Source organism: Terrapene carolina, unplaced genomic scaffold (genome assembly GCF_002925995.2).
Source record: "Terrapene carolina triunguis isolate 2854851 unplaced genomic scaffold, T_m_triunguis-2.0 Scaffold93, whole genome shotgun sequence".
NCBI lineage: Eukaryota > Metazoa > Chordata > Testudines > Emydidae > Terrapene > Terrapene triunguis.
The window spans coordinates 11,498,645-11,519,213 of record NW_020664444.1 but is presented as its reverse complement, the minus strand read 5'-3'; the positions used below and the strand labels follow the sequence as shown (position 1 = coordinate 11,519,213).

General features: G+C 42.5%; 1 protein-coding gene across 4 annotated transcripts in view; it reads right to left on the bottom strand.

The window, feature by feature from the left end:
* The window catches only part of MAD1L1 (mitotic arrest deficient 1 like 1), a 529,982-nt gene that overhangs the window by 191,992 nt on the left and 317,421 nt on the right, over positions 1-20,569 (bottom strand). For 3 of the 4 annotated variants that reach the window (XM_026650732.2, XM_026650733.2, XM_026650734.2), the window contains one exon: positions 18,356-18,446. In XM_026650732.2, the coding sequence (XP_026506517.1) occupies positions 18,356-18,446 (91 nt within the window). Of the gene's footprint in view, positions 1-18,355; positions 18,447-18,561; positions 18,626-20,569 lie in introns of those variants that run through there. The other variant, XM_024215057.1, reaches the window with a different exon arrangement.

The following is a 20,569-nucleotide window of genomic DNA, read 5'->3' as shown; positions in this document are numbered from 1 at the left end:
GGGTGGGTTTGGTTTCAGCAGGGATTCCCTGTTACTAGCCACGCGGTCGGCTGCTTGCCTGTGGCTGATAAGAAATCCTTCCCTGCAGTTAGCTTTTAGCAGGGGCGAGGGGGCTTAGTTTGGTTTCTGCCTCTTCAGATCCCCTTTTCATCCCTTCAGTTATCCTTGTCTTTACCCCCTTTGCTTTGTTTCTCCCAAACATCCCTCTCCAAGTGCCCCATGTCTCTGCCTATCCCTTCCCACCTTCCCTTTTCAAGCCTCTCCCACCCAGTTTCTGCCCCACTTTCCCTGAAAGACAATGGCTTACCATGGCTGAATGCAAGCAGAATTCTGTTGCCCGGACCTGCGTCTGTGATCTCTAACACCAAAGCCACAGGCACTCAATATTAAGATGGAAAATGCGACCTTGTACTGAAATCACATGTGCTATGTAATGTGAATAGTGATCACCATGAAAGAGTGCAAGCATTGTTCTGTAAAATGTATCATTTTAAAAACTTCTCTCCTTTTTTTCAACCCTCCCTCTAGCAGCTGCAAATGTCTCAAGCCTCACTCCTGCGTCCAGAAGGCTATCTCAGATAAGGCGTCGTAGAAAGATGACGAGAGAAGACATGTTCAAAGAAATAATGAAATCCACCCACAATCAAAGAGCTCATTTGGATGAGTGGAAGGACACTGTATCTAAATTTAGGAAAGATGCCAGTGACCGTGAGGTCTTGAGGGATGCTCGAGATGAGAGGTGGCAGGCTGCAACGCTGGGGCTGCTGCGTGAGCAAACGGACATGCTCCGGCGTCTGGTGGAGCTTCAGGAACGGGAGCAGGATGTCAGACTGCCGCTGCAGCCGCTGTATAACCTACCTCCCCCCTCACCATGTTCCATATCCTCCTCACCCAGACGTGTAAGAACGCGGGGGGGGATGCTGCGTGCACCCTCTCACTCCACCCCAGGGGAGAGCCCAAGCAAAAGGCTGTCAATATATTGAATTTGATCAGTGGCCTTATACTTCCCTCTTATCCTCCTCCCAAACCTCACCCACATTACCTTCTTGGTTCTCTCCCTATGTTCATAATCACTTAATAAAGAATACATGATTTTTAAACGATAGTGACTTTATTACCTTTGAAAGAAAGCTGGGGGGAGGGTGGGTTGCTTACAGAGAATGAATGAGAATGAAGGGGGCTGGTTTTCATGAAGGGAGAAACAAACAGAAATTTCACACTGTAGCCTGGCCAGTCATGAAACTGGTTTTCAGAGCTTCTCTGATGCACACTGCTTCCTGGTGTGTTCTTCTAATCGCCCTGGTGTCTGGCTGCGCGTAATCAGCAGCCAGGCGATTTGCCTCAGCCTCCCACCCGGACATAAAGGTCTCCCCCTTACTTTCACAGAGATTGTGGAGCACACAGCAAGCAGAAATAACAATGGGGAGATTTCTTTGGCTGAGGTCAGAGCGAGTTAGTAAGCTGCGCCAGCGCGCCTTTAAACGGCCAAATGCACATTCTACCACCATTCTGCACTTGCTCAGCCTGTAGTTAAACAGCTCCTGACTCCTGTCCAGGCTTCCTGTGTATGGCTTCATGAGCCATGGCATTAAGGGGTAGGCTGGGTCCCCAAGGATAACGATAGGCATTTCAACATCACCGACGGTTATTTTCTGGTCCGGGAAGTAAGTCCCTTGCTGCAGCCGTTTAAACAGATTAGTGTTCCTGAAGACGCGTGCATCATGAACCCTTCCCGGCCAGCCCACGTTGATGTCGGTAAAACGTCCCTTGTGATCCACCAGTGCTTGCAGCACCATTGAAAAGTACCCCTTGCGGTTTACGTACTGGGTACCCTGGTGCTCCGGTGCCAAGATAGGGATGTGGGTTCCATCTATCGCCCCACCACAGTTAGGGAATCCCATTGCAGCAAAGCCATCCACTATGACCTGCACATCCCCCAGAGTCACTAGCTTGTGTAGCAGCACCTCAGTGATTGCTTTGGCTACTTGTATCACAGCAGCCCCCACAGTAGATTTGCCCACTCCAAATTGATTCCCCACTGACCGGTAGCTGTCTGGCGTTGCAAGCTTCCACAGGGCTATTGCCACTCGCTTCTCCACTGTGAGGGCTGCTCTCATCCTGGTATTCTGGCGCTTCAGGGCAGGGGAAAGCAAGTCACAAAGTTCCATGAAAGTGCCCTTACGCATGCGAAAGTTCCGCAGCCACTGGGAATCGTCCCACACCTGCAACACTATGCGGTCCCACCAGTCTGTGCTTGTTTCCCGTGCCCAGAATCGGCGTTCCATGCCTATAACCTGCCCCATTAACAGCATGATCTCCAAAGCACCGGGTCCCGCGGCTCGATAGAATTCCATGTCCATGTCCTCATCACTCTCGTCGCCGCGCTGCTGTAGCCTGCTCCTCTGTGCCTGGTTTTCAAGGTTCTTGTTCAGCATAAACTGTATGATAAGGCGCGAGGTATTTACAATGTTCATGACTGCTTTCTTGAGCTGAGCGGGCTCCATGCTTGCCGTGGTATGGAGTCTGCTGCGTTCAGCCAGGAAAAAAGGCGCGAAATGGTTGTCTGCCGTCCGTTGCTTTCATGCAGGGAGAGGGGGAGGGAGGGAGGGAGGGGTGAGGCTGTACCCAGAACCACCAGCGACAATGTTTTGGTCCCATCAGGCACTGGGATCTAAACCCAGAATTCCAATGGGCAGGGGAGACTCCGGGAACTATGGGATAGCTATGGGATAGCTACCCACAGTGCAACGCTCCAGAAATCGACGCTAGCCCCAGTACATGGACGCACACAACCGAATTAGTGTGCTTAGTGTGGCCGCATACAATCGAATTAATACAACCGGTTTACCAAATTCGAATTAGCTAAATTCGAATTAATCGTGTAGTGTAGACGTACCCTTAGAGTCTGGACCCAGATAATCCAATTCTTAGAGATGGGAAGGGTTAGTGATTAACTGAGTCCTCCTGACAACTCATGTTTGATTCACAAGCCCATAATCTGGTTTATTTATTTAGACTTATTTCTAGCAGCAGACTGTACTCTGAGTGTGTTGAAAAAGATTAAAACAAGAAAACATTCATATATTCACACAAATTATATATATACACACACATATATATAATAAACACACTGCTGGTATATTTCAAACATGTTTTTTAAATACAGTATTTATGATTACCACTGTAATCACAATCCTAAGGGCCGCCACGTATCTAACCATCCTTTTCTCGCATAATACACTTCAGTGCCATCGACAAATGTCAGCTGTGGGGGATCAGAGGGAAAGTGGTTCCAGAGCTGAAAACCCCTTATGGAGAATACCTGCCTGCAGCACTCCACATCTCCATCCGCTGCAATACGGAGCCTTAACACTGTTGCTGTCTCAAGTTTGTTTCTGATCTCTCTAAAGTCCGCAGCATGACGAACCTGATGTTTGAAATACCGACTTTGCTTGGAAGGGTCATCACCTTGCGTGAGCGTTCTAAGTTGTGTCCAATACACGTACACTATTTTTCAGGGAGTTTTCATTTATTCTGTTTTGCGTGTACTGCCAAAAAAACCCATAGAGATACAGCTTCTGCATTACTTAATGCCCCATAAGGCTTAAACATTAATTGGCAGTGAGAAATGGTGAACCTGATGTGCCAAGTCCACGCCTGGGTGAATTGCAGAGACACGTCAGATCACCCAGGAACCTCCAATACATGTTTAAGGATGCAATTTTATAAAGACACCACCTTCCTTTTCAACACCTGGCACCATCTTTCACTACATATTGAGAAAAAAAGACAACCTCTAGACAGCAATTCCCCGATCCAGCTGTCCTGAGTATCCATCCTGATTTAAAGGGACCATCTCCTTCTACTTAGATTCTGAGTATCAATGTCCATTCTGCTGCTCCTGTCTCTCTTGCTGACAATCAGATCTGGGCAGAATGTCTATCAAAAGCCTGACAACCTTTTTTGGTCTGTGTGGATACTTAACCCTTTAAATTTAAATAAAAATAGAATCAAACTGATTGGACACCTAAATATTTTCATCATTTAAATCCTCCATTGTAGGCCAATAATTCCACAGCTTCAGTTCAGCACCACCATTTGCCACAGAGACAGTAGGGACAGGATCAGGGGAATGTCAGTGCAATAAAACATAGGCAGTCTTTTGGATGGCAAATGTACATTTTTGGATGACGGGGCACTGGGTCCCACTTTTTGCTTTTCCAGAGCCTCAAACTAAATCAAAGATAAAGCAGATCCATAATTGGCAGTTTATGCTGAATGGAGATTTTATTCCAATCTGATAATAGAGCTCTTCCAGTGTGGAAGTGAATGTAATCAATGTAGCATTAGTCTGTGTTTTGGCTCAGCATTGACTGCCTGGCTACATCATTTGTTTCAGATACATTCTTGACCTTCGCTCCAGTTACTTAGCAGAGCTGCTGTATAGATTCACTGAGTTTCCAATTGCTCATCTGAGAGAGGCAAGTTCATTGCCCCATATTTAATTTACATAGAATTCTATAGAGGGGCACATTTTCTTTGGGGAATTCTCTGGGATTCAGGCAGGTGAGAGACCAGTCTATTTCTTAGGTATTAAGAATGTTGTCATCTAATACAAATGGTGACATTAAAACTTTACTGCTTTTACTCAAATCAGAATTCCTCACACACCAACAGCAGCATCTTAACTGCCTCCAACCAAATTGTGACCCACCGTTCCAACCAAATTGTGAACTACTCCCACAATAGATTCCAAGGCCACAAGAGACCACTGTGATCAGTCTGACCTCATGTATAACACAAGCCTCAGAACTCCCCTAAAATAAATCCTTTCGAATTGGAGCATATCTTTAAAAAAACAATCTTGATTTAAAAATGGTTAGTGATGGAAGAATCCACCACAATCCTTGGTAAATTGTTCCACCGGTTAATTACCTCACTATTAAAAATTTACCCCTTATTTCAAGTCTGAATCTGTCTAGCTTCAACTTCCAGCCATTGGATTGTGGTGTGTTATAACTTAGTCTGTTAGACTGAAGAGACCTTTATCAAATATTTATTTGTCTCATAGGTTTTTATAGACTATGATACAGTCACTCCTTAACCTTCTCTTTATTAAGCTAAATAGATGGAGCTCCTTGAGTCTATCACTGTAAAGCAGGTTTACTAATCCTTCAGTCATTCGCGTGGCTCTTCTCTGAACCCTCTCCAATTTATCAACATCCTTCTTGAACAGTAGACACCAAAACTGGACACAATATTCCAGCAACAGTCACACCATTGCCAAATGCAGAGATAAACTATTCCTACTCAAGATTCTTCTGTTTATGTATCCGAGGGACGTATTAGCCCTTTCTGCCACAACGTGACACAGGGACTCATGTTCAGTTGATTATTCACCATGACCCCCAAATCTTTTTCAATCACTGCTTCCCAGGATAGAGTCCTCCAACCTGTAAGTATGGCCTACATTCTTTGTTCCTAGATGTATGGATTTAGCTGTTTTAAAGCGCATAATGTTTGCTTGTGCACAGTTTACCATGCAATCCAGATCGCTTTGTATAGTGACCTGTCCTCTTCTTTATTTACCACTCCCTGGTCTTCGAGTGACCTGCAAACTTTATCAGTGATGATTTTATGTTCTCCTCCAAGTCACTGATAAAATTTTTAAACAACATATGGCCAAGAACCAATTCTGCAGGACACCACCAGAAACACACCCACCCAATGATAATCATCATCATTTACAATTTACAATTATATTTTCAGACCTATCAGTGAGCTAATTTTTAATCCATCTAGTGTGTGTCATGTTAATTTTGTGTCATTTTAAGGGTTTTTAAAAAAACTCAAAATGTCATGTAGTACCAAGTGAAATGCCTTACAGAAGTCTATTACATCAACATTATTACCTTTATCAATCAAACTTGTAAGCTCATTAAAAAAAAAAAGATATCGAGACAGGATCTATTTTCCATAAACCCATGTTGATTGGTATTAATGAAATTAATGAAGAATTAAAGAAGAGTAATCAAATCCCTTATCAGCTGATGATTATCTTGCCCAGGATCTATGTTAGGCTGACCAGACTAGAGTTATCAGGGTCATCCCGTTTATCCTTTTTAATTATTGATACTACATTATCTTTCTTCTAGTCTTCTGGAACTGCAACAGTGTTCCAGGACTTATTGAAAATCAAAATTAACCATCCAGCAATTTCATTAGCCATGCTTGTAAAACTCTTGGATGCAGGTTATCTGCAACCTGCTGATTTTAAAATGTCTAACATTAGTAGCTGCTATAGAACATCCTTATGAGTTACTATTGGAATGGAAAGTCATAATCATCATATGACATCATCTCATTTTTCCCCAAATACAGAACTAAAATATTTATTCTGCCTTTTCTGCTTTATTATTGATAATTCTTCCATTTCCACCTAATAATGGACCAATGCCATTGTTAGGATTCTTTTTTGTTCCTAATATACTTACAAGATTCCTCCTTATTATCCTTAACTTTGCTGACCATAGATTTTACTTTGTGTCACTTATCAACTTTCCACAGTTCTGAGCTTCTGATTTATATTCATTACTACTGACTGCTCCTTTCTTCCATTTCTTACTTACTGTTTTTTATAGCTGCTTTCACTAACCCTCTAAGAAGGCTGTTTTTTGAAACCTGTACAGCCTCCTTCCTCAACTGTAGGATTATGAGGTTTTGGGCAATCTAGTAAAGTGTTCTTAAACATAATTCCCAATTGTGTGTGATCAATTCATGATCACTTGTACCTAAGCTACCACTAATTTTTAGTTCTGTGATCAAATCCTCTATCTGTCAAGACGAGGTGTAATACAGAATTCCCTTGTGTCAGATGGAACACTTTTTGAATGAGGAAATTGTCATCTATAATATTTAGAAAGTCCAAGGATGTTTTAGTACTGGCAGCGTGAGATCTCCAGCATATCACTCAAATTGAAGTCCCCCAGGATCATGCAGCCCCCCCCCCCAACACATGATAGTTAAGGTGTTTAAGGAGCCAATTATCCTGTTCCCTAGTGTGATTTGGTGCTCTGGAGCACACAAAAACGAATAATATATCTTATGCTTTATCTGTTAGGACATAAGCATTGAAGATAATTTCCTTCCGAGTTGCCAGTGACTCTGAAACAGGTAATGTCATTTTTGACAAAGTGCTACTCCTCTTTCCCTGTTGCCCACTCAGCCCTGGGTTACACTACAAACTTATGTTGGTTTAAGTCCACACCCCATAGCGACGTAATTCTCCCAAGCCACCCCCGGTGTAGATAGCACAGTGTCAATGGGAGGGCTTCTCCTGCCAACATAGCTACCGCCTCTCGGGGAGGTGGATAAACTACGCTGACAGGGGAAGCTCTCTCGACAGTCTAGGTAGTGTCTTCACTAAGCGCTACAGCGGCGCAGCTGTAGCACTGTCAGTGTAGACAAGCCCTTCAATCCTTCCTAAAGAGGTTATAACCATTGATTTTAACATTCCAGTCATGCAAATCATCCCACCAGGTTTCAGTAATACCAACTAGATCAGGTTTATGCTCACGAATGAATAATTCCAATTCCTCTTGTTACCCAGGCTTCTAACACTGGTGTATAGGCAAAGAATTCTTCTCTCTGTGTCCTTTGATTACTTGAATAATTATATTCCCAACATCTTAATTTTGTGCTAAAAGTGTGCTCATTTCTCCCCTCTTTTTACTCTCCCCATGTGTTATTAGTTTATGTCCTCTTGACTAATCTGGCTAGCCTGTCCCTGAGAAGATCAGTTCCCCTTCTACTGAGATGGAGGCCATCTAATCCAGGGGTTCTCAAATGGAGGTCGGGACCCCTCAGGGGGTCATGAGGTTATTACATGGGGGGTCACGAGCTGTCAGCCTCCACCCCAAACCCCACTTTGCCTCCAGCATTTATAATGGTGTTTATAAATTAAAAACACTTTTAAATATATTTAAGGGGGTCGCACTCAGAGGTTTGCTATGTGAAAGGGGTCACCAGTAAAAAAAAGTTTGAGAACCACTGATCTAATCTATACAGCATGCTTTCCCCATAGAAGGTGGATCAATGTTCCACAAAATCTAAACCCTCCACCACTTACTTAGCCAGGGGTTCACTTCCAACCATGCAACATTAAAACTTCAATAACTCAGTATAGGAGAAGGTGGTTCAAAGTACCTCCCCATTTTCTCATCCACCTTCTTCTGACACTACTCTTAACTGTCCGCCCTTACTGTGAAACTGGAAATTACCCAGTGACTTTCTTCCTTTTCAATCACTAAGAACCACCTGACAGACTCCAACTTCCAAGGGCCGTCCTTAGGCATATGGAGCCACTACGTAGGGCACCCAAAAATTTGGGGCACCCCTAGGTCTAGTGTCCACCCTCCTGCCTCTTCTTATCCCTGTTCTGACCCTTCCTGCAGGCTCCCACCACAGCTGACTGCTGCAGCCTGGTGAGTCTTCCTCTGGAGGGGATCTAGTACTTAAAAGTGAAGAAGCCTCCAGCCTGCCAGCCCTATTAACACAACACTGAAACTGTTAAAGAGCCATTCAAGTGGTAATGAAGCCACTTAACAGGCATTTGCCAACCCCCAGGTATGTACTGTCAGTTTCTGAATTTACTGACAAAAACAGTTGTGCATGACTGTAAATATTTACTCAGAACATGTTAGTCTACAGGACCTTAGTTTAAAATTTGCTTTAAAATATTTCATTAGTGTGTTGCTGAAGATTATAAAAATCACATCTCTAAAAAATCCTTGCATAGATTTTTAGATGCACAATCTGAGTATTCATCTTTAGCCTTAAATGCTTGGATCTTCAGACATATCGTTTTTAAAATAAATCCTTCAAAAGACCACCCTTATCTAAAATACACATGCGAGCCCGGGCTGCTGTCGGGCATAGGGGCACCAGTTTAATAATACTGCCTATGGCCCCATAAATCCTAAGGCCGGCCCTGCCGACTCTTCTCCCATAACCCTGGTGCATATCCTGGCTGCTCTTCTTTCACAGCAACAAAAGAATTAGCGAACATCACCGTAAGCCTCTGATTTCACATAGACCAGAGGCAAATAAATAATATAAAATAAAATAAAATAAATTAGGGATCAAATGAGAACCTAACAGAAGCAGCAGCACTGACGACGACAGGAAGGAATTGTGATACCTTTTGAATTATTTGATAAAAATACATAAAGTAATTGGGTCATCAAACAAAGGCTGAAATGACATCAAAGGAACTGAAAACGAAGAGCCAAGTTTGGAGAGAGCTGTAGCTTCCTCTGGACATGGTGTTTATTCATTGAAACCAAGTCAAAAAATACAAAGCCCCAGTAAACAAAACCTTTCTAAATGTTACTTTCCCTAAGGTTCCAAATGACATTCTTTTTAGTGTTTGTGACATCACAATGGAATTCAAAACAGCAGCAGCAGAACAGAAAATAAAGGAACAATAATTGAAGTAATTCTTGCAATCAAATGACTATATAACTGGAAAAAACATAGAAGGGTAGTTACTGTTAACCTCTGAATTGTTTTCTAAAACTTTGCTTGTTTTTAGCTGTGTTACAACTCAAATCAAAGACCCTTAAAAGTGAAGTCTCTTTTCAAAATGGTTTTGTATCTATATTTTGTTTACTCCAGCTTGGCTTTACCCTGAGGAGATGTTTGTGGTACAGCTTTCTTCTGGCGTAGGAGTCTTTTGCAGTTGATATTTATTAATTAATATTACAGCCACTGTAATCGCACCTGATGGTTGTGTATTGGGGGTATTTTACAAATCTAACGATATTCATTTCTGTACTTTATTTGTAACTTGCTTTACTGAACATATTTAGTTCTTATCTGCTTCTCTCCTGGTTCTGCTCCCTGTACAAATGCCCTAGGGAAGGTACCTTTCCATAACCATGCTTTCTGTTAGTCACAACTGCAATTGTGCACACAGTAGTCACTGGAGTTAGTAGATACTGATCCTTGCCACGTGACAGGCTGTACATTTTTTGTAGCCATGATCTATGCCCTGTGATTAGGCATCAGAAGAGAAAGAGCAACCTCAGTCCACCACTCCTGCAGGTCACACTTTTAAATATAGCAGTGATTTTTTTTGTACTCGGGACCCGTTGATGTGCACTGTGGCAGCAACTTCTTTGTGTGAGCTAGTGCAATGACCTTTTCTTTGTGCCTGTGCATCCAGTATGGATGCACTAGCAAAACTACCTCCTCTTCATGTGCACCAATGCAGTGACCTTTAATTTGTGCCTGTACCCCATTTGCACGCACTAGTGCAACCACCTCTGCTTCACATCTAGGGCACTTGTAAGAGTGCACTAGACAGTGATCTGGCAATGCGCTTTGCTTTCTGCTCACATGCACTAGTGCAGTGTGGTGACTTCTCCATGCCAGTGCTTTCTGCTCAGGTAGGTACAGTGACCTTTTCATGTCTGCGAGCTGCTCAGGAAACCAATGTGCACTCTTTCCCCTTCCGCTCATTAAATGAGCTGTGTGATGTAGCAGTACTGCTGATGTCTTCAGAGACACTAGAAGAATGTTAAGACATTTATTATGTATTTTTGTTATGAGATGTTAAAAGTATAATGTGAATGTTAATCAGTGCCTGCAGAAATTCCACAAAGGTGCTATATGTAATAAACAATGCAGTACTGGGCTCTGGCAGTGCAACTGGGAACTTCAGGGGTTTAATAGTCAGTGTCCATATTTCTAAAAAAAAGTCAGTGCATGTCAATACTTCACTGCACAAATGTGCATCTCTGCACTTGTTTTTAGTCCCTGATGTTAACAAACATTAGCAAGTTTGTACTGCAGGTGTCCCAGTTTTATTAGGCACCCATTTTGCACATCACATTCAGCGGGGCCAACATCAAGCCAAGAAACAGTTTGTCGTTCAAATGGCAGATCTACCTGATCACTACCTCTGCTTATCTTTGAGTTGTTTTGTGGACCACACAAAGAAGGATGTTTTGTATATACAGGATGAGGTGCAAAAAAACCATGAAGGTGACTGTGGAAAAAATAATGTGGATAATTAACCATTGGGTCAACTTACCTAGAGAAGCGAGGATTCTCCATCGCTTGAAGTGCAAGTCAAGACTGAATGTCTTTCCAAAATCTCACCCAGAAATTAGGGCCTTGATGCAGGAATCACTTGGTGAAATTGTATGGCCTATGCCAGGGGTCAGCAACCTGCGGCACACGTGCCAAAGGCGGCACGCGAGCTGATTTTTAGTGGCACTCTGCTGCCAGCCGGGGTCCCCACTCAGCCCGCTGCTTGCCTGGATGGATGGATGAGCAGGGCTGGCAGATGTGACCCTGCCTGTCAGGGGCCGGACGGAACCCCAGACCGGCAGCGGGCTGAGTGGGGCCGGCAGACAATGGAATCTTCAAGTGGAATAAGGCCTAGTGCAGAATCAGGAGTGATCCTTTCTCCTAAAACTGTTGGTGTGATACATACCCATATGCAGGCTAGTGTGGCCACAGTTTTTCCTTTGTGTGGATCATCCGGGAAGTAAAGCAAGTTTAAACTAAAATCAGGTTTAAAGACTTGATTTTTTAAATGGGGATGCATCACACCTTTGCAAATTAGTCATACACAGCTGCCAATAAAACTCAGATCACATTTCTACAGAAAGCTTGAGTGGCACACAGGTCACAAAGGGAGACTTTTAAACAGGGTTAAGGCAGCTGCAAATGCCTGAAAATACATTGTGACGGAGACAGTGAACTGAAAGATCTGCCAGCTAGGTGCCTGCACAATAAATGATGTATTAGGTCAATATTTAATGGCAAATACCATAAGTTTGATCAAGGAAATAACAGCTGTATAAATCAGATGTGACTTAATATTTTGAGAACTTATTTTGTCCCACAAACAGAGGGCCAGACTCACAGCTTGATGTCAATGGGTGCAGCTCGACTGATGTCAATGGACCTAAGTCCATTTACAACAGTGAAGGATGTGGTGCAATACGTCACGCTCCAAAGAGGATTTTTGCCTATAACTGATGTAAGAAATGTAAGAGAACTCCAGCTGGGAAGGGAACACAGAGGGTTAGAGCAGTGGTTCTCAACCATGGGTACACGTAATCAGCCCCATCAATGACAAATCATCCAAAAAGCCATGCCCGGTTGAAAAGATGCACGCAGTTTGCATAAATCCTCTTGCATCCAAGAAGCCCTCACCAAAGAAAGGGGGATAGGAGGAATAGGTGTCTAAGTGTGGGTACAGAGAACGTTTTCACTGAGGTCAAGCTGTGATGTGGAGTCTCATGTGGACTGGGGGCATGTAAGAAAGGACAAAGGGGAGAGAGAGGTGGTTTGTGAAAGAGAAGTCACCAGGACAAATTAGGCAGGGAATAAGATTTATGCATGTTTGATAGGTCAATTAGGAGACCTAGAATGGCTGACAGTGTCCCTTTAAGTTTTATAACAATGTAAATGATTCATCCATTCTTTACATAATGAGCAGTTAGACTATTAAGTGACCTAAACTTGCCTGAGGCCCTTAATTCCCAACTAGTTACTGTCTGGAGGGTGAAGACCTAACTATATAATGAGTCATTAATGCTTAAAAGAGGAGAAACATCCCTCTGCAGCTTCTGCATCCTCCATGAAGACAGTAAGTTAGTGTGTGCTCTCCCGCCACCAATCAGACAGGTTTTGATTAGGCTCCGATGTATAGGCATGTTAGAAGGTGTTAGCTACCATGTGCTAACATACATGTTCTAAGAGTCTAAATCAGACAGGGCAGTTTATTATTTAACATGTGCTAAGCTTGTCAAGTTAAAGCTGAGGCTCCATCCAGGCTTGAAACTGACCAGTTTAGCCTGTGTTAAAGTCTACTTCCTTGTCTACATCAGACTTTTAGAATGCAGTCATTAGCATCTTTTAGCTAACCCCTACCAACAAACCGAAAAGGTCTTGTCTATCTCGGAAATTGACTGGAATAGCTATTTCAGAATAAGCTATTTGAAATAGCCTCCCCATGTGGACAGCTTTTCAGAATTCTGTTCTGGTCAATTTCCCCTCATAGACAAAGCCTAACTCCTAGTGGAGACCAAGCCTAGAGATCCTTCCACTGTGTGTGATGCTAGTAAGTGATGGTACTTTTGCTGAGGAGGGTTCTATTGTATGGAACTGGCCCCTCTGAAATTACTCATCCTCACTTTTAAAAAGCACCTTGAATGATGGTATTTCCCCACCAAAAGTGGTTTCACAATCCCCACTGATGGCCCTTTAGTTTGTACCCTCCCTTCAATCTCTCCTCCCTGGTTAATTTGGACGCTCAATTGTTTTTAAAGTATCTATAAGGATATTAGTACAATATACAACTATATATTTGTTATTCTATTACATTTTAATGAGGAAGGTAGATAAATAAATTCAATTCTAATTCTTACTCCTAGAAGGCTCTCAATCAAAGAGTATCTGGTTCCAGAGTCATCCTGTTCAGAGCTCTTGACCTAGTCCAAAGGCTCACAAATAGCCAGAAATACTCCTGATTCTGCCCTATACAACATGGAGTCTCTCCTGTCTTCCAAATGAGCTTAGTCACATTTCCTTGCCTATCAGCATCTATTTCTATTCCAACTTTATTTGATTCTTCTCATCCAGAAACAAAAAAGCAAATTGCACACCCCAGTTTGTGTCTCACACAGGAATCAGACTGCTAGCCTGGTTAGAGGACTAGACAATTTACAGAGCCTGAAAAAGTACGAATATAAAGACAGGAAGATGTTCTTTATCTTTACAGATCCACTTCTCTGAACTGTAACCGAAGTTTTGTTTTTCTCACCAACCAGCTGTGAACTAATTACAAGAAGTTCTAACTAGTCAAGCTCCCTCTCCAAACATATGGATCCAATTAAGTCAAACTGCAGCTGATTTTAATCAATCTTCCTTGAAGCAGCCAAACTTGAAGAATCTCTTCTCCTTCAACTCGAAGAGCTGAGGAGAGCAGGAAAAGCAGGAGAGTGGTATTTGCATAAGGAACACTTCACCATCCGCTCCATTGCCTGTAAACACAAGGCTCCTAGCAGTAATAAATGCTAATTGAGCACTCTTCAGAAGTCTTTCCTCCCATTTTATCCAAAAAGCACTGATTTGATCAGTCCCTTTTGTTCCTGGCTTCAAGTTGCAGTTTCTCCCAATGAGTAGAGGGCAGATTGCCTGAAGTGTTCTGGACTGTTTAACAAACTAAGCCACTTTCTGAGACAGCAGCAACACTCTGCCCACAATATGCAAAAGCAAGTCACAGCAGCAGATATGCTCTCCCATTCCAGCAGGGGTTGCCCTAGCAGAAATGGGTGCAGATGAGTGAACACTTAAATGTATGTGATCTCTCAGCCTTCATACCAGCTGATCTCCCCCTACCTTGGGTTCAAAAGATTTCAGTTAGATGTGTCACGGGAAAGGAGTGATGTCGTCTCCCTACTATCCAAACATTTTTTCTGTTTTTTTTGTAATTTGAGGTTTTTTATTAGCAGTAAAGATCTGGACAGCGAGTAATATCCATGCTATTGTGTTTACACCAGTGAAGGAAAATCAATGCAGCCCACAGCTAGGTGTCAAGAGCCAAAGGGGTATTGGGAATTGAAGGGTGTGAAGGTTGATGGAGCTTCTAGCCATAATTGAAGATGTCCCCATGCAAGCAGAGAATACAAAGAGACGTCAGATACTATATACACTGCTGCAGATATTCATCAATTTCTTCACTTGCTAATACAGGCTCGGGGAGGATAAATCACATACCTCCTAATACAACAATAGCTTTCAAAGCACATATCTGCCCTCTGGCCCAGCTAGTGCCATATAGTTGATCACTGAAATGCAGAATCAGTGCCAGCAGACAATTCAGGGACAGGCAAAGGCAAAATGACCATACTCCGACACACAGGCATGTGACAATATGTGAGAATTTTTTTGAAGATAACTTTTTCATGTGTCAATACAGTCAGACCTTGGTGGTCCTGAACTCTTGGCTACTAAAGGCTGGACATATCCCTTCAGATTTGAATTCACTGCCTATGGTTTTATGGACTGATCAGACTTCAGTAAATAAAGATTGGTGCACTTAAGTTGTTATGTTTGATTTCACTCACTTTCTATCACACCCCTCTCCCCAACACATCAACAAATTTTATACACTCTCTTGTAAGTAACTTTTATTTATTGCAGTCATTTATTCCAATAATGGCTTATTTATTTATTTTTAAAGGAAGTGCTACAGATTAAGATTTGGCAGAGGTTTTTTTTTTAATCTGTTCATTGTCTTCTACCTCTTTTACTTCCTTATTTTCTCTGATCCTTTGTTTTTCCCATTTCTGAAATTTCACTAGGGAACTTTTTCTTCAGTACATTTAAAGAAGTTATTTTGTAACATTGCCATTTGTTCTCCTTTCTTGCTTTTCTTTCTGACAAAGATATTATTTTAACCCATCATCTCCTTGATTTCTACCTGAGGAATGAGCAACAAATAATAAACTGACTTGGGCATGTTCCAGTGATGCCATTTGAGTGCGGAATTAACTTTTTCCAACATATTCTCCTTGCACTATCTGACTGAAGAGATTAATAGCTGGATAACCCATATTTAATGGGATTCAGCAGCTGATAACCCAGTCCACAGCAGTGCCTAGAGCCAACAGAAGTGTTTACATAGGATGTAATTCTTAGCCTGGGCCTGCTGGGGACTTGGCATTCAAGTAATGAATAATGAATCTTCATTAGCAGGCAGGGCCACTGAGCCATTTTTATACTGAGGGTGCTGAAAGCCTTTGAACAAAACCAGAAACCCAGAATATGGTGGAATGGTGCATTCGGCTGCTATTATTACGTCAAGCCAGGGGGTGCTGTTGCACCTCCAGGACCAGAACCCCTGTTAACAAGGCTGGTTTTTTCCTTGTAGGCAGTTCTGACCTCTTGACCACTCAACTGGGTGGGTACTGGTCAGTAATTCACATCTTTTCAGCACTCGGACTTGCACAGATCCATCTCCAGTTGGAGAAATCTCAGTTGCCCAAGGAGTTAATCTATAGTGTTCTCTTTTCTTTGCTATTCACTTCCTGATTCAAAGGAACCAGAACTCCAAGCTTATAAGGTATGCACAAAGAGTGGGAAGATAAGGAGAAGTTAAACAAATAACTAAGTCCAAGCCTTAGCCCTCCCAAACTAGAACCAAGAATGTTAACTTAATCCAGTTCTCCTCAGGTGGGTTCTCCATCTAACCTCTACTGATGGGGCTGGTTTCTCCTTCTTGAACCAGCTCAGACAGATGACCTCTTCTCCTTCTCTATGCCTGCCTGTCCTCTTGTCTTCCTCACATCTTTTCCTTTTCCCTACATCCCCAGGTCTTTTTTGTCCCTCTTCAGTCCCCTCACATAGCTCTGATCTGCACTACACCATTGTTAAACTCTGGGGTTCTGAGCACTGCCACTGAATTGTACTATTGTGATATGCACTACTAGAGTCTGGGATGAGTTCAAACGACTTTTATTTGAATTGTGAATTTTGTGAAGAATACAACAGTCACTGCGCCACCTAAGTCTGCTTACATGGTGGGCTAGTGGTTTTATTATAACATGAAGGCTCTGTCTCAGCTTTGTCTTTGATGTCCTGATCCCAGCCTTTATCATTACATCATTTTCACAACATTAAATGAGCTCAGCTACCGAAATGACCACACCTACCCACCCACTTCTGTCTAAAATAAGACAATTAGCAAAACTACCTGAAAGGCTTTGAACCTTTCCTGCTGCAGACAGACCTTAGAAGCTTGGTGCTTTTAGCATCTCAAGGGCTGGGCTACTGGCACTGCTGACACGGAGTATAAACACTAGATCTCTCAGAATCCCAAACAAAACAGGGAATTACTCTGGCCAGAATGGTGATGGCCCCAGTGCTGGGAGCTGGCAGCTACCCTGAGGCAGTGGGGACAGATTAAATAGGATTTGAATGAGTTGTAACCTGCTCTGAAACCAAAGCTGCTGTTGTGTATGTTTGGAGACTGGAGCATCAGAACACCAAACCCAATGTTTTCATCTCCTTCTGATGACAGAAACCCAATTAAAGGAGAGCTGGGTGACAGGTTTCGCGCTAACCATGGCTCGGCAGAGGCGCTCAGCAGCTCTCAACTCCCCGCTTTATCAAAGCTGTCACTTCCCCCGTCTCCAGGAATTGGTAATAAAAAAGAGATTTGATTTGCCTCTAATAGGTGTCAAGATAAAATCAATGGTCTGTCTGAAATTCGGGTAATTTCAAACCTGCAGCTTTTCTACCATCATAAAGCAATTTACACAAAAAGGGGAAAAGAGAGAAAGAAAGAAAAATTAAAAGAATGAAATGTTACAAGGCTGGGCTGTTCGGCACATCAGAGAGAGATAACACTGCTCAGAGCAGGATGGCCTTTGATTAAACACAAAGTAGGCTTCGCTTCTCGCTCACTCCGGCTTCTTTCAAACAGAAGATGCTTTAAATGCAACACTCCCACCCCTCCCTCTGCACAGAGTAACAGTGTTAGAGAGATGAGAGCAGCCCAAGTAAACAACTCCTTCTATTGCTGCCAGCTTCAGGGAGAGGAAGGCTTCACTGCTGTATCCAGAATAAAAAAGTTGAAACTCTTGCTTATGAGATGGGCGAAGCATCAGCCTCAGCAAAAAGATAGGAAAATCCTGCAGTGCCATGGTGAAATCAGCACTTTAGCTTTTCTTTCACTCAGATTTCATATTTCATATCTTCCTCCTCTTGGGAAGAGTGTGTGGATCACTGCCACCACAACTTGTTCCTTCCATACCCCAACATCATGTTCTGGACTTGAATAGCTCCTATCAGATAAGGCCGCAAGCTATTGAGCTTTGCTCAGCACTAATGGTAATGATGGTGGGAAGCTGTAATGTAAACAGCGCCGAGGCATTTTTACCAACCTGTCATCATAGTGGAAAACACAGTCTAAACAACAGCTCCCAGAACTGCTAGAGCTGCAGTAGTGGTTAGTTATGGTTATGAAGTTTGCTAGCACAGACAAAGGTTCGGCGGCATCGAAACGGAAGAGGTTCTACCCAAGGATACTGGAAAAAGCATCTGTTCTTGCATGCCTGAATACACCACCAAAATCTCAATATGACAACACCGTACACAGATAAGGGTGTGTGGATGGGCTCGGTTTGGGCTTCTGGCGGGATCCTTCCCCAGACTGAAGGGGAAGGATCTGTGGACTGTGAAAGGAGCTTCAGGAAGTTTGTCAGTATACCCATCCACCAAGGCTTGACTGTGCCAAGCTAATAAGCCCTTCTGGCCCTGCCCCACCTCTTACCTGGAGAGTGAGCTTTTCCAATTTCATTTCCAGAGACTTGTTCTCTTCTTCTAGCCGCCCTCGCTCAGCCTCCAACTCTTCAATTTTTAACCTGTAAAGAGGGGGGGAGGGAGAAATACACTGAAACTCCCAATGCTCTAACCCTGCTTTAGTCCCACCACTGGAAAGAGTAAAATAAGGAGGACCCAAAGACAGAAATCACACACCTGTCATAAAACATTCTTCCAATGGTAAGACACCACATTAAATGAAAAGAATAAAACACCATTATTGTACCGTTAAGTACGCACAGGTAAAAGACCAACTCATCAGGAAATTCAATATTTACAGTTCTTACACCAATGTTACCTTGGCCATGTCACACATGTATAACCTTCTGTTCCTCTTTGTTCTTGCTAAATGTTTATTTTTGGGGGAGGGGGTGTTTTTTCAGAGTGTGTGGGTTTGGTTTTTAAAGAGAAAAAACACATTAAGCTATTTAATAACGTTCTAGACATTGAAAAGTCATACATCACTCAGGTAAAAAGTGGTTGGCGAAAAGGGTGAGAGGCACTCTCAACTGTCATTACATATAAACCACCAACGTCCTGGGCACCTACTTTTTCCAGAAGATGTTGCCATATGACAGCATCTTCAGATGTAACTTAGGGTTATTCCTCACACTATGTTTAAAAGTGCTTTTAACCCTTCAGGACATACCAAAGGAAGAGAGATTTTTTTCTGTAAGGAAACAACATAGCAGCTACTGAAGATCAGAATCAGATACCCAAGACGTTCAGAGTCAATGACATCATCATATTCAACATGCTGCATTTTGGCTCAAAACCTCTGACAAATCTTTCATCACCACCCACCCTCCAAAACTAAAGGGTTATGTTTATCTCTTGCCTCCTACAGAACAAGCACTCTACACTGTGGTACCAGATGAGGGCTCCTGCTGCCCTCCAATATCAAATGGGTCTCCAGAGAAAGCATGGTTTGAAAAAGGATGCAAATCTCATTTATCTGGGAAGTGCTTAGATGCTATGGTGATGGGTGCCATAGTAACACCTGAGGCAGACAGACTGACCATTCCTATTTTTTAAGCAGGGAGAAATACTTCATTTTTTCAACTCTCTCCTTCCAGAAAACTCTCAGAGTCCAATGGAGCGAACAGGTGCTCCTGTTTTACTCCTTATTGTCCTTATTTATAAGATTAAAATGTTGGCAGATATAGCACAGCACAGTGTGACTGGCAGCATAGTATTGCCACTGATAGGGGCATCTCTCACAGTATGCCCCATCTGTGAAGAGGGAACTGCCATGTAGAAAAGCTACTGCTGAACTGGAAATTACTGAATGGAACAGAAAATGTATGTGTGGAGAAAACACTATTAAGGGATCCAGATGGCAACGAGATGGTGTTGGGAATGGAGCAGAGATTTCCAGCAAGTGTGACTAACAGGCATTGGCAAGAACATGAATTTCTTTTGAATCACTGTAACTCTACCTACTCACTAAATCCATAGACAACACTTAGGATTTACTGAAGTTTCTGTTTGACAGCGGAAAGAAAAAGTTCAGATTTGTTCCAGTTGAAAAGGTCCTTCAGCTGTTGCCACTTAAGTCTTTACTAAAGCTGTTTTTTAATGTATTACTTTTATTTATTTGTTCTAAAACAACAGCCTTTGCAGATTTATCACAACCCAAGTAAAACGGATTACTGACTAAACACGGTTTGTTATACCCTGTGGTCAACAAACTAAATTGTTCGACCACCCTTTCCCATTATGAGATCTGAAGAATATGGCAAATATGATTTATAGGGGACAAGGGGTGTGTGGAATGACAGGATTAATATTGGCTTTTATTGTCTCCTCGGAAGTAATAAAGTTGGGAAAGAATTTCACATTTAGAGCTATAAACGGGCTGACGAAAGAGCACTTTGTTCTCGAGGGGAGAAGGAGAAAAACTGATAAAGTCTTTCAAGCTTCTCACTGAAAATTTACTTTCCATACTAAAGAAAAAGGAGACGAAAGATTTTTTTTAAAGCTTTCACTCCCTCACAGGATGTGAATACAGATTTAGGGGATTAATGTGGATTTCTTTGTCCTTTGTGGCTATCCTGCATTTGTTTTCAGAAGTTAGCTTTTAACAGTGAAGTTTATATGGAAATGCCTGGAGGCACACAGTCCTTTCCTGGTCCTTTCCTTGGCTTCTGATGGTTCCCTTCAA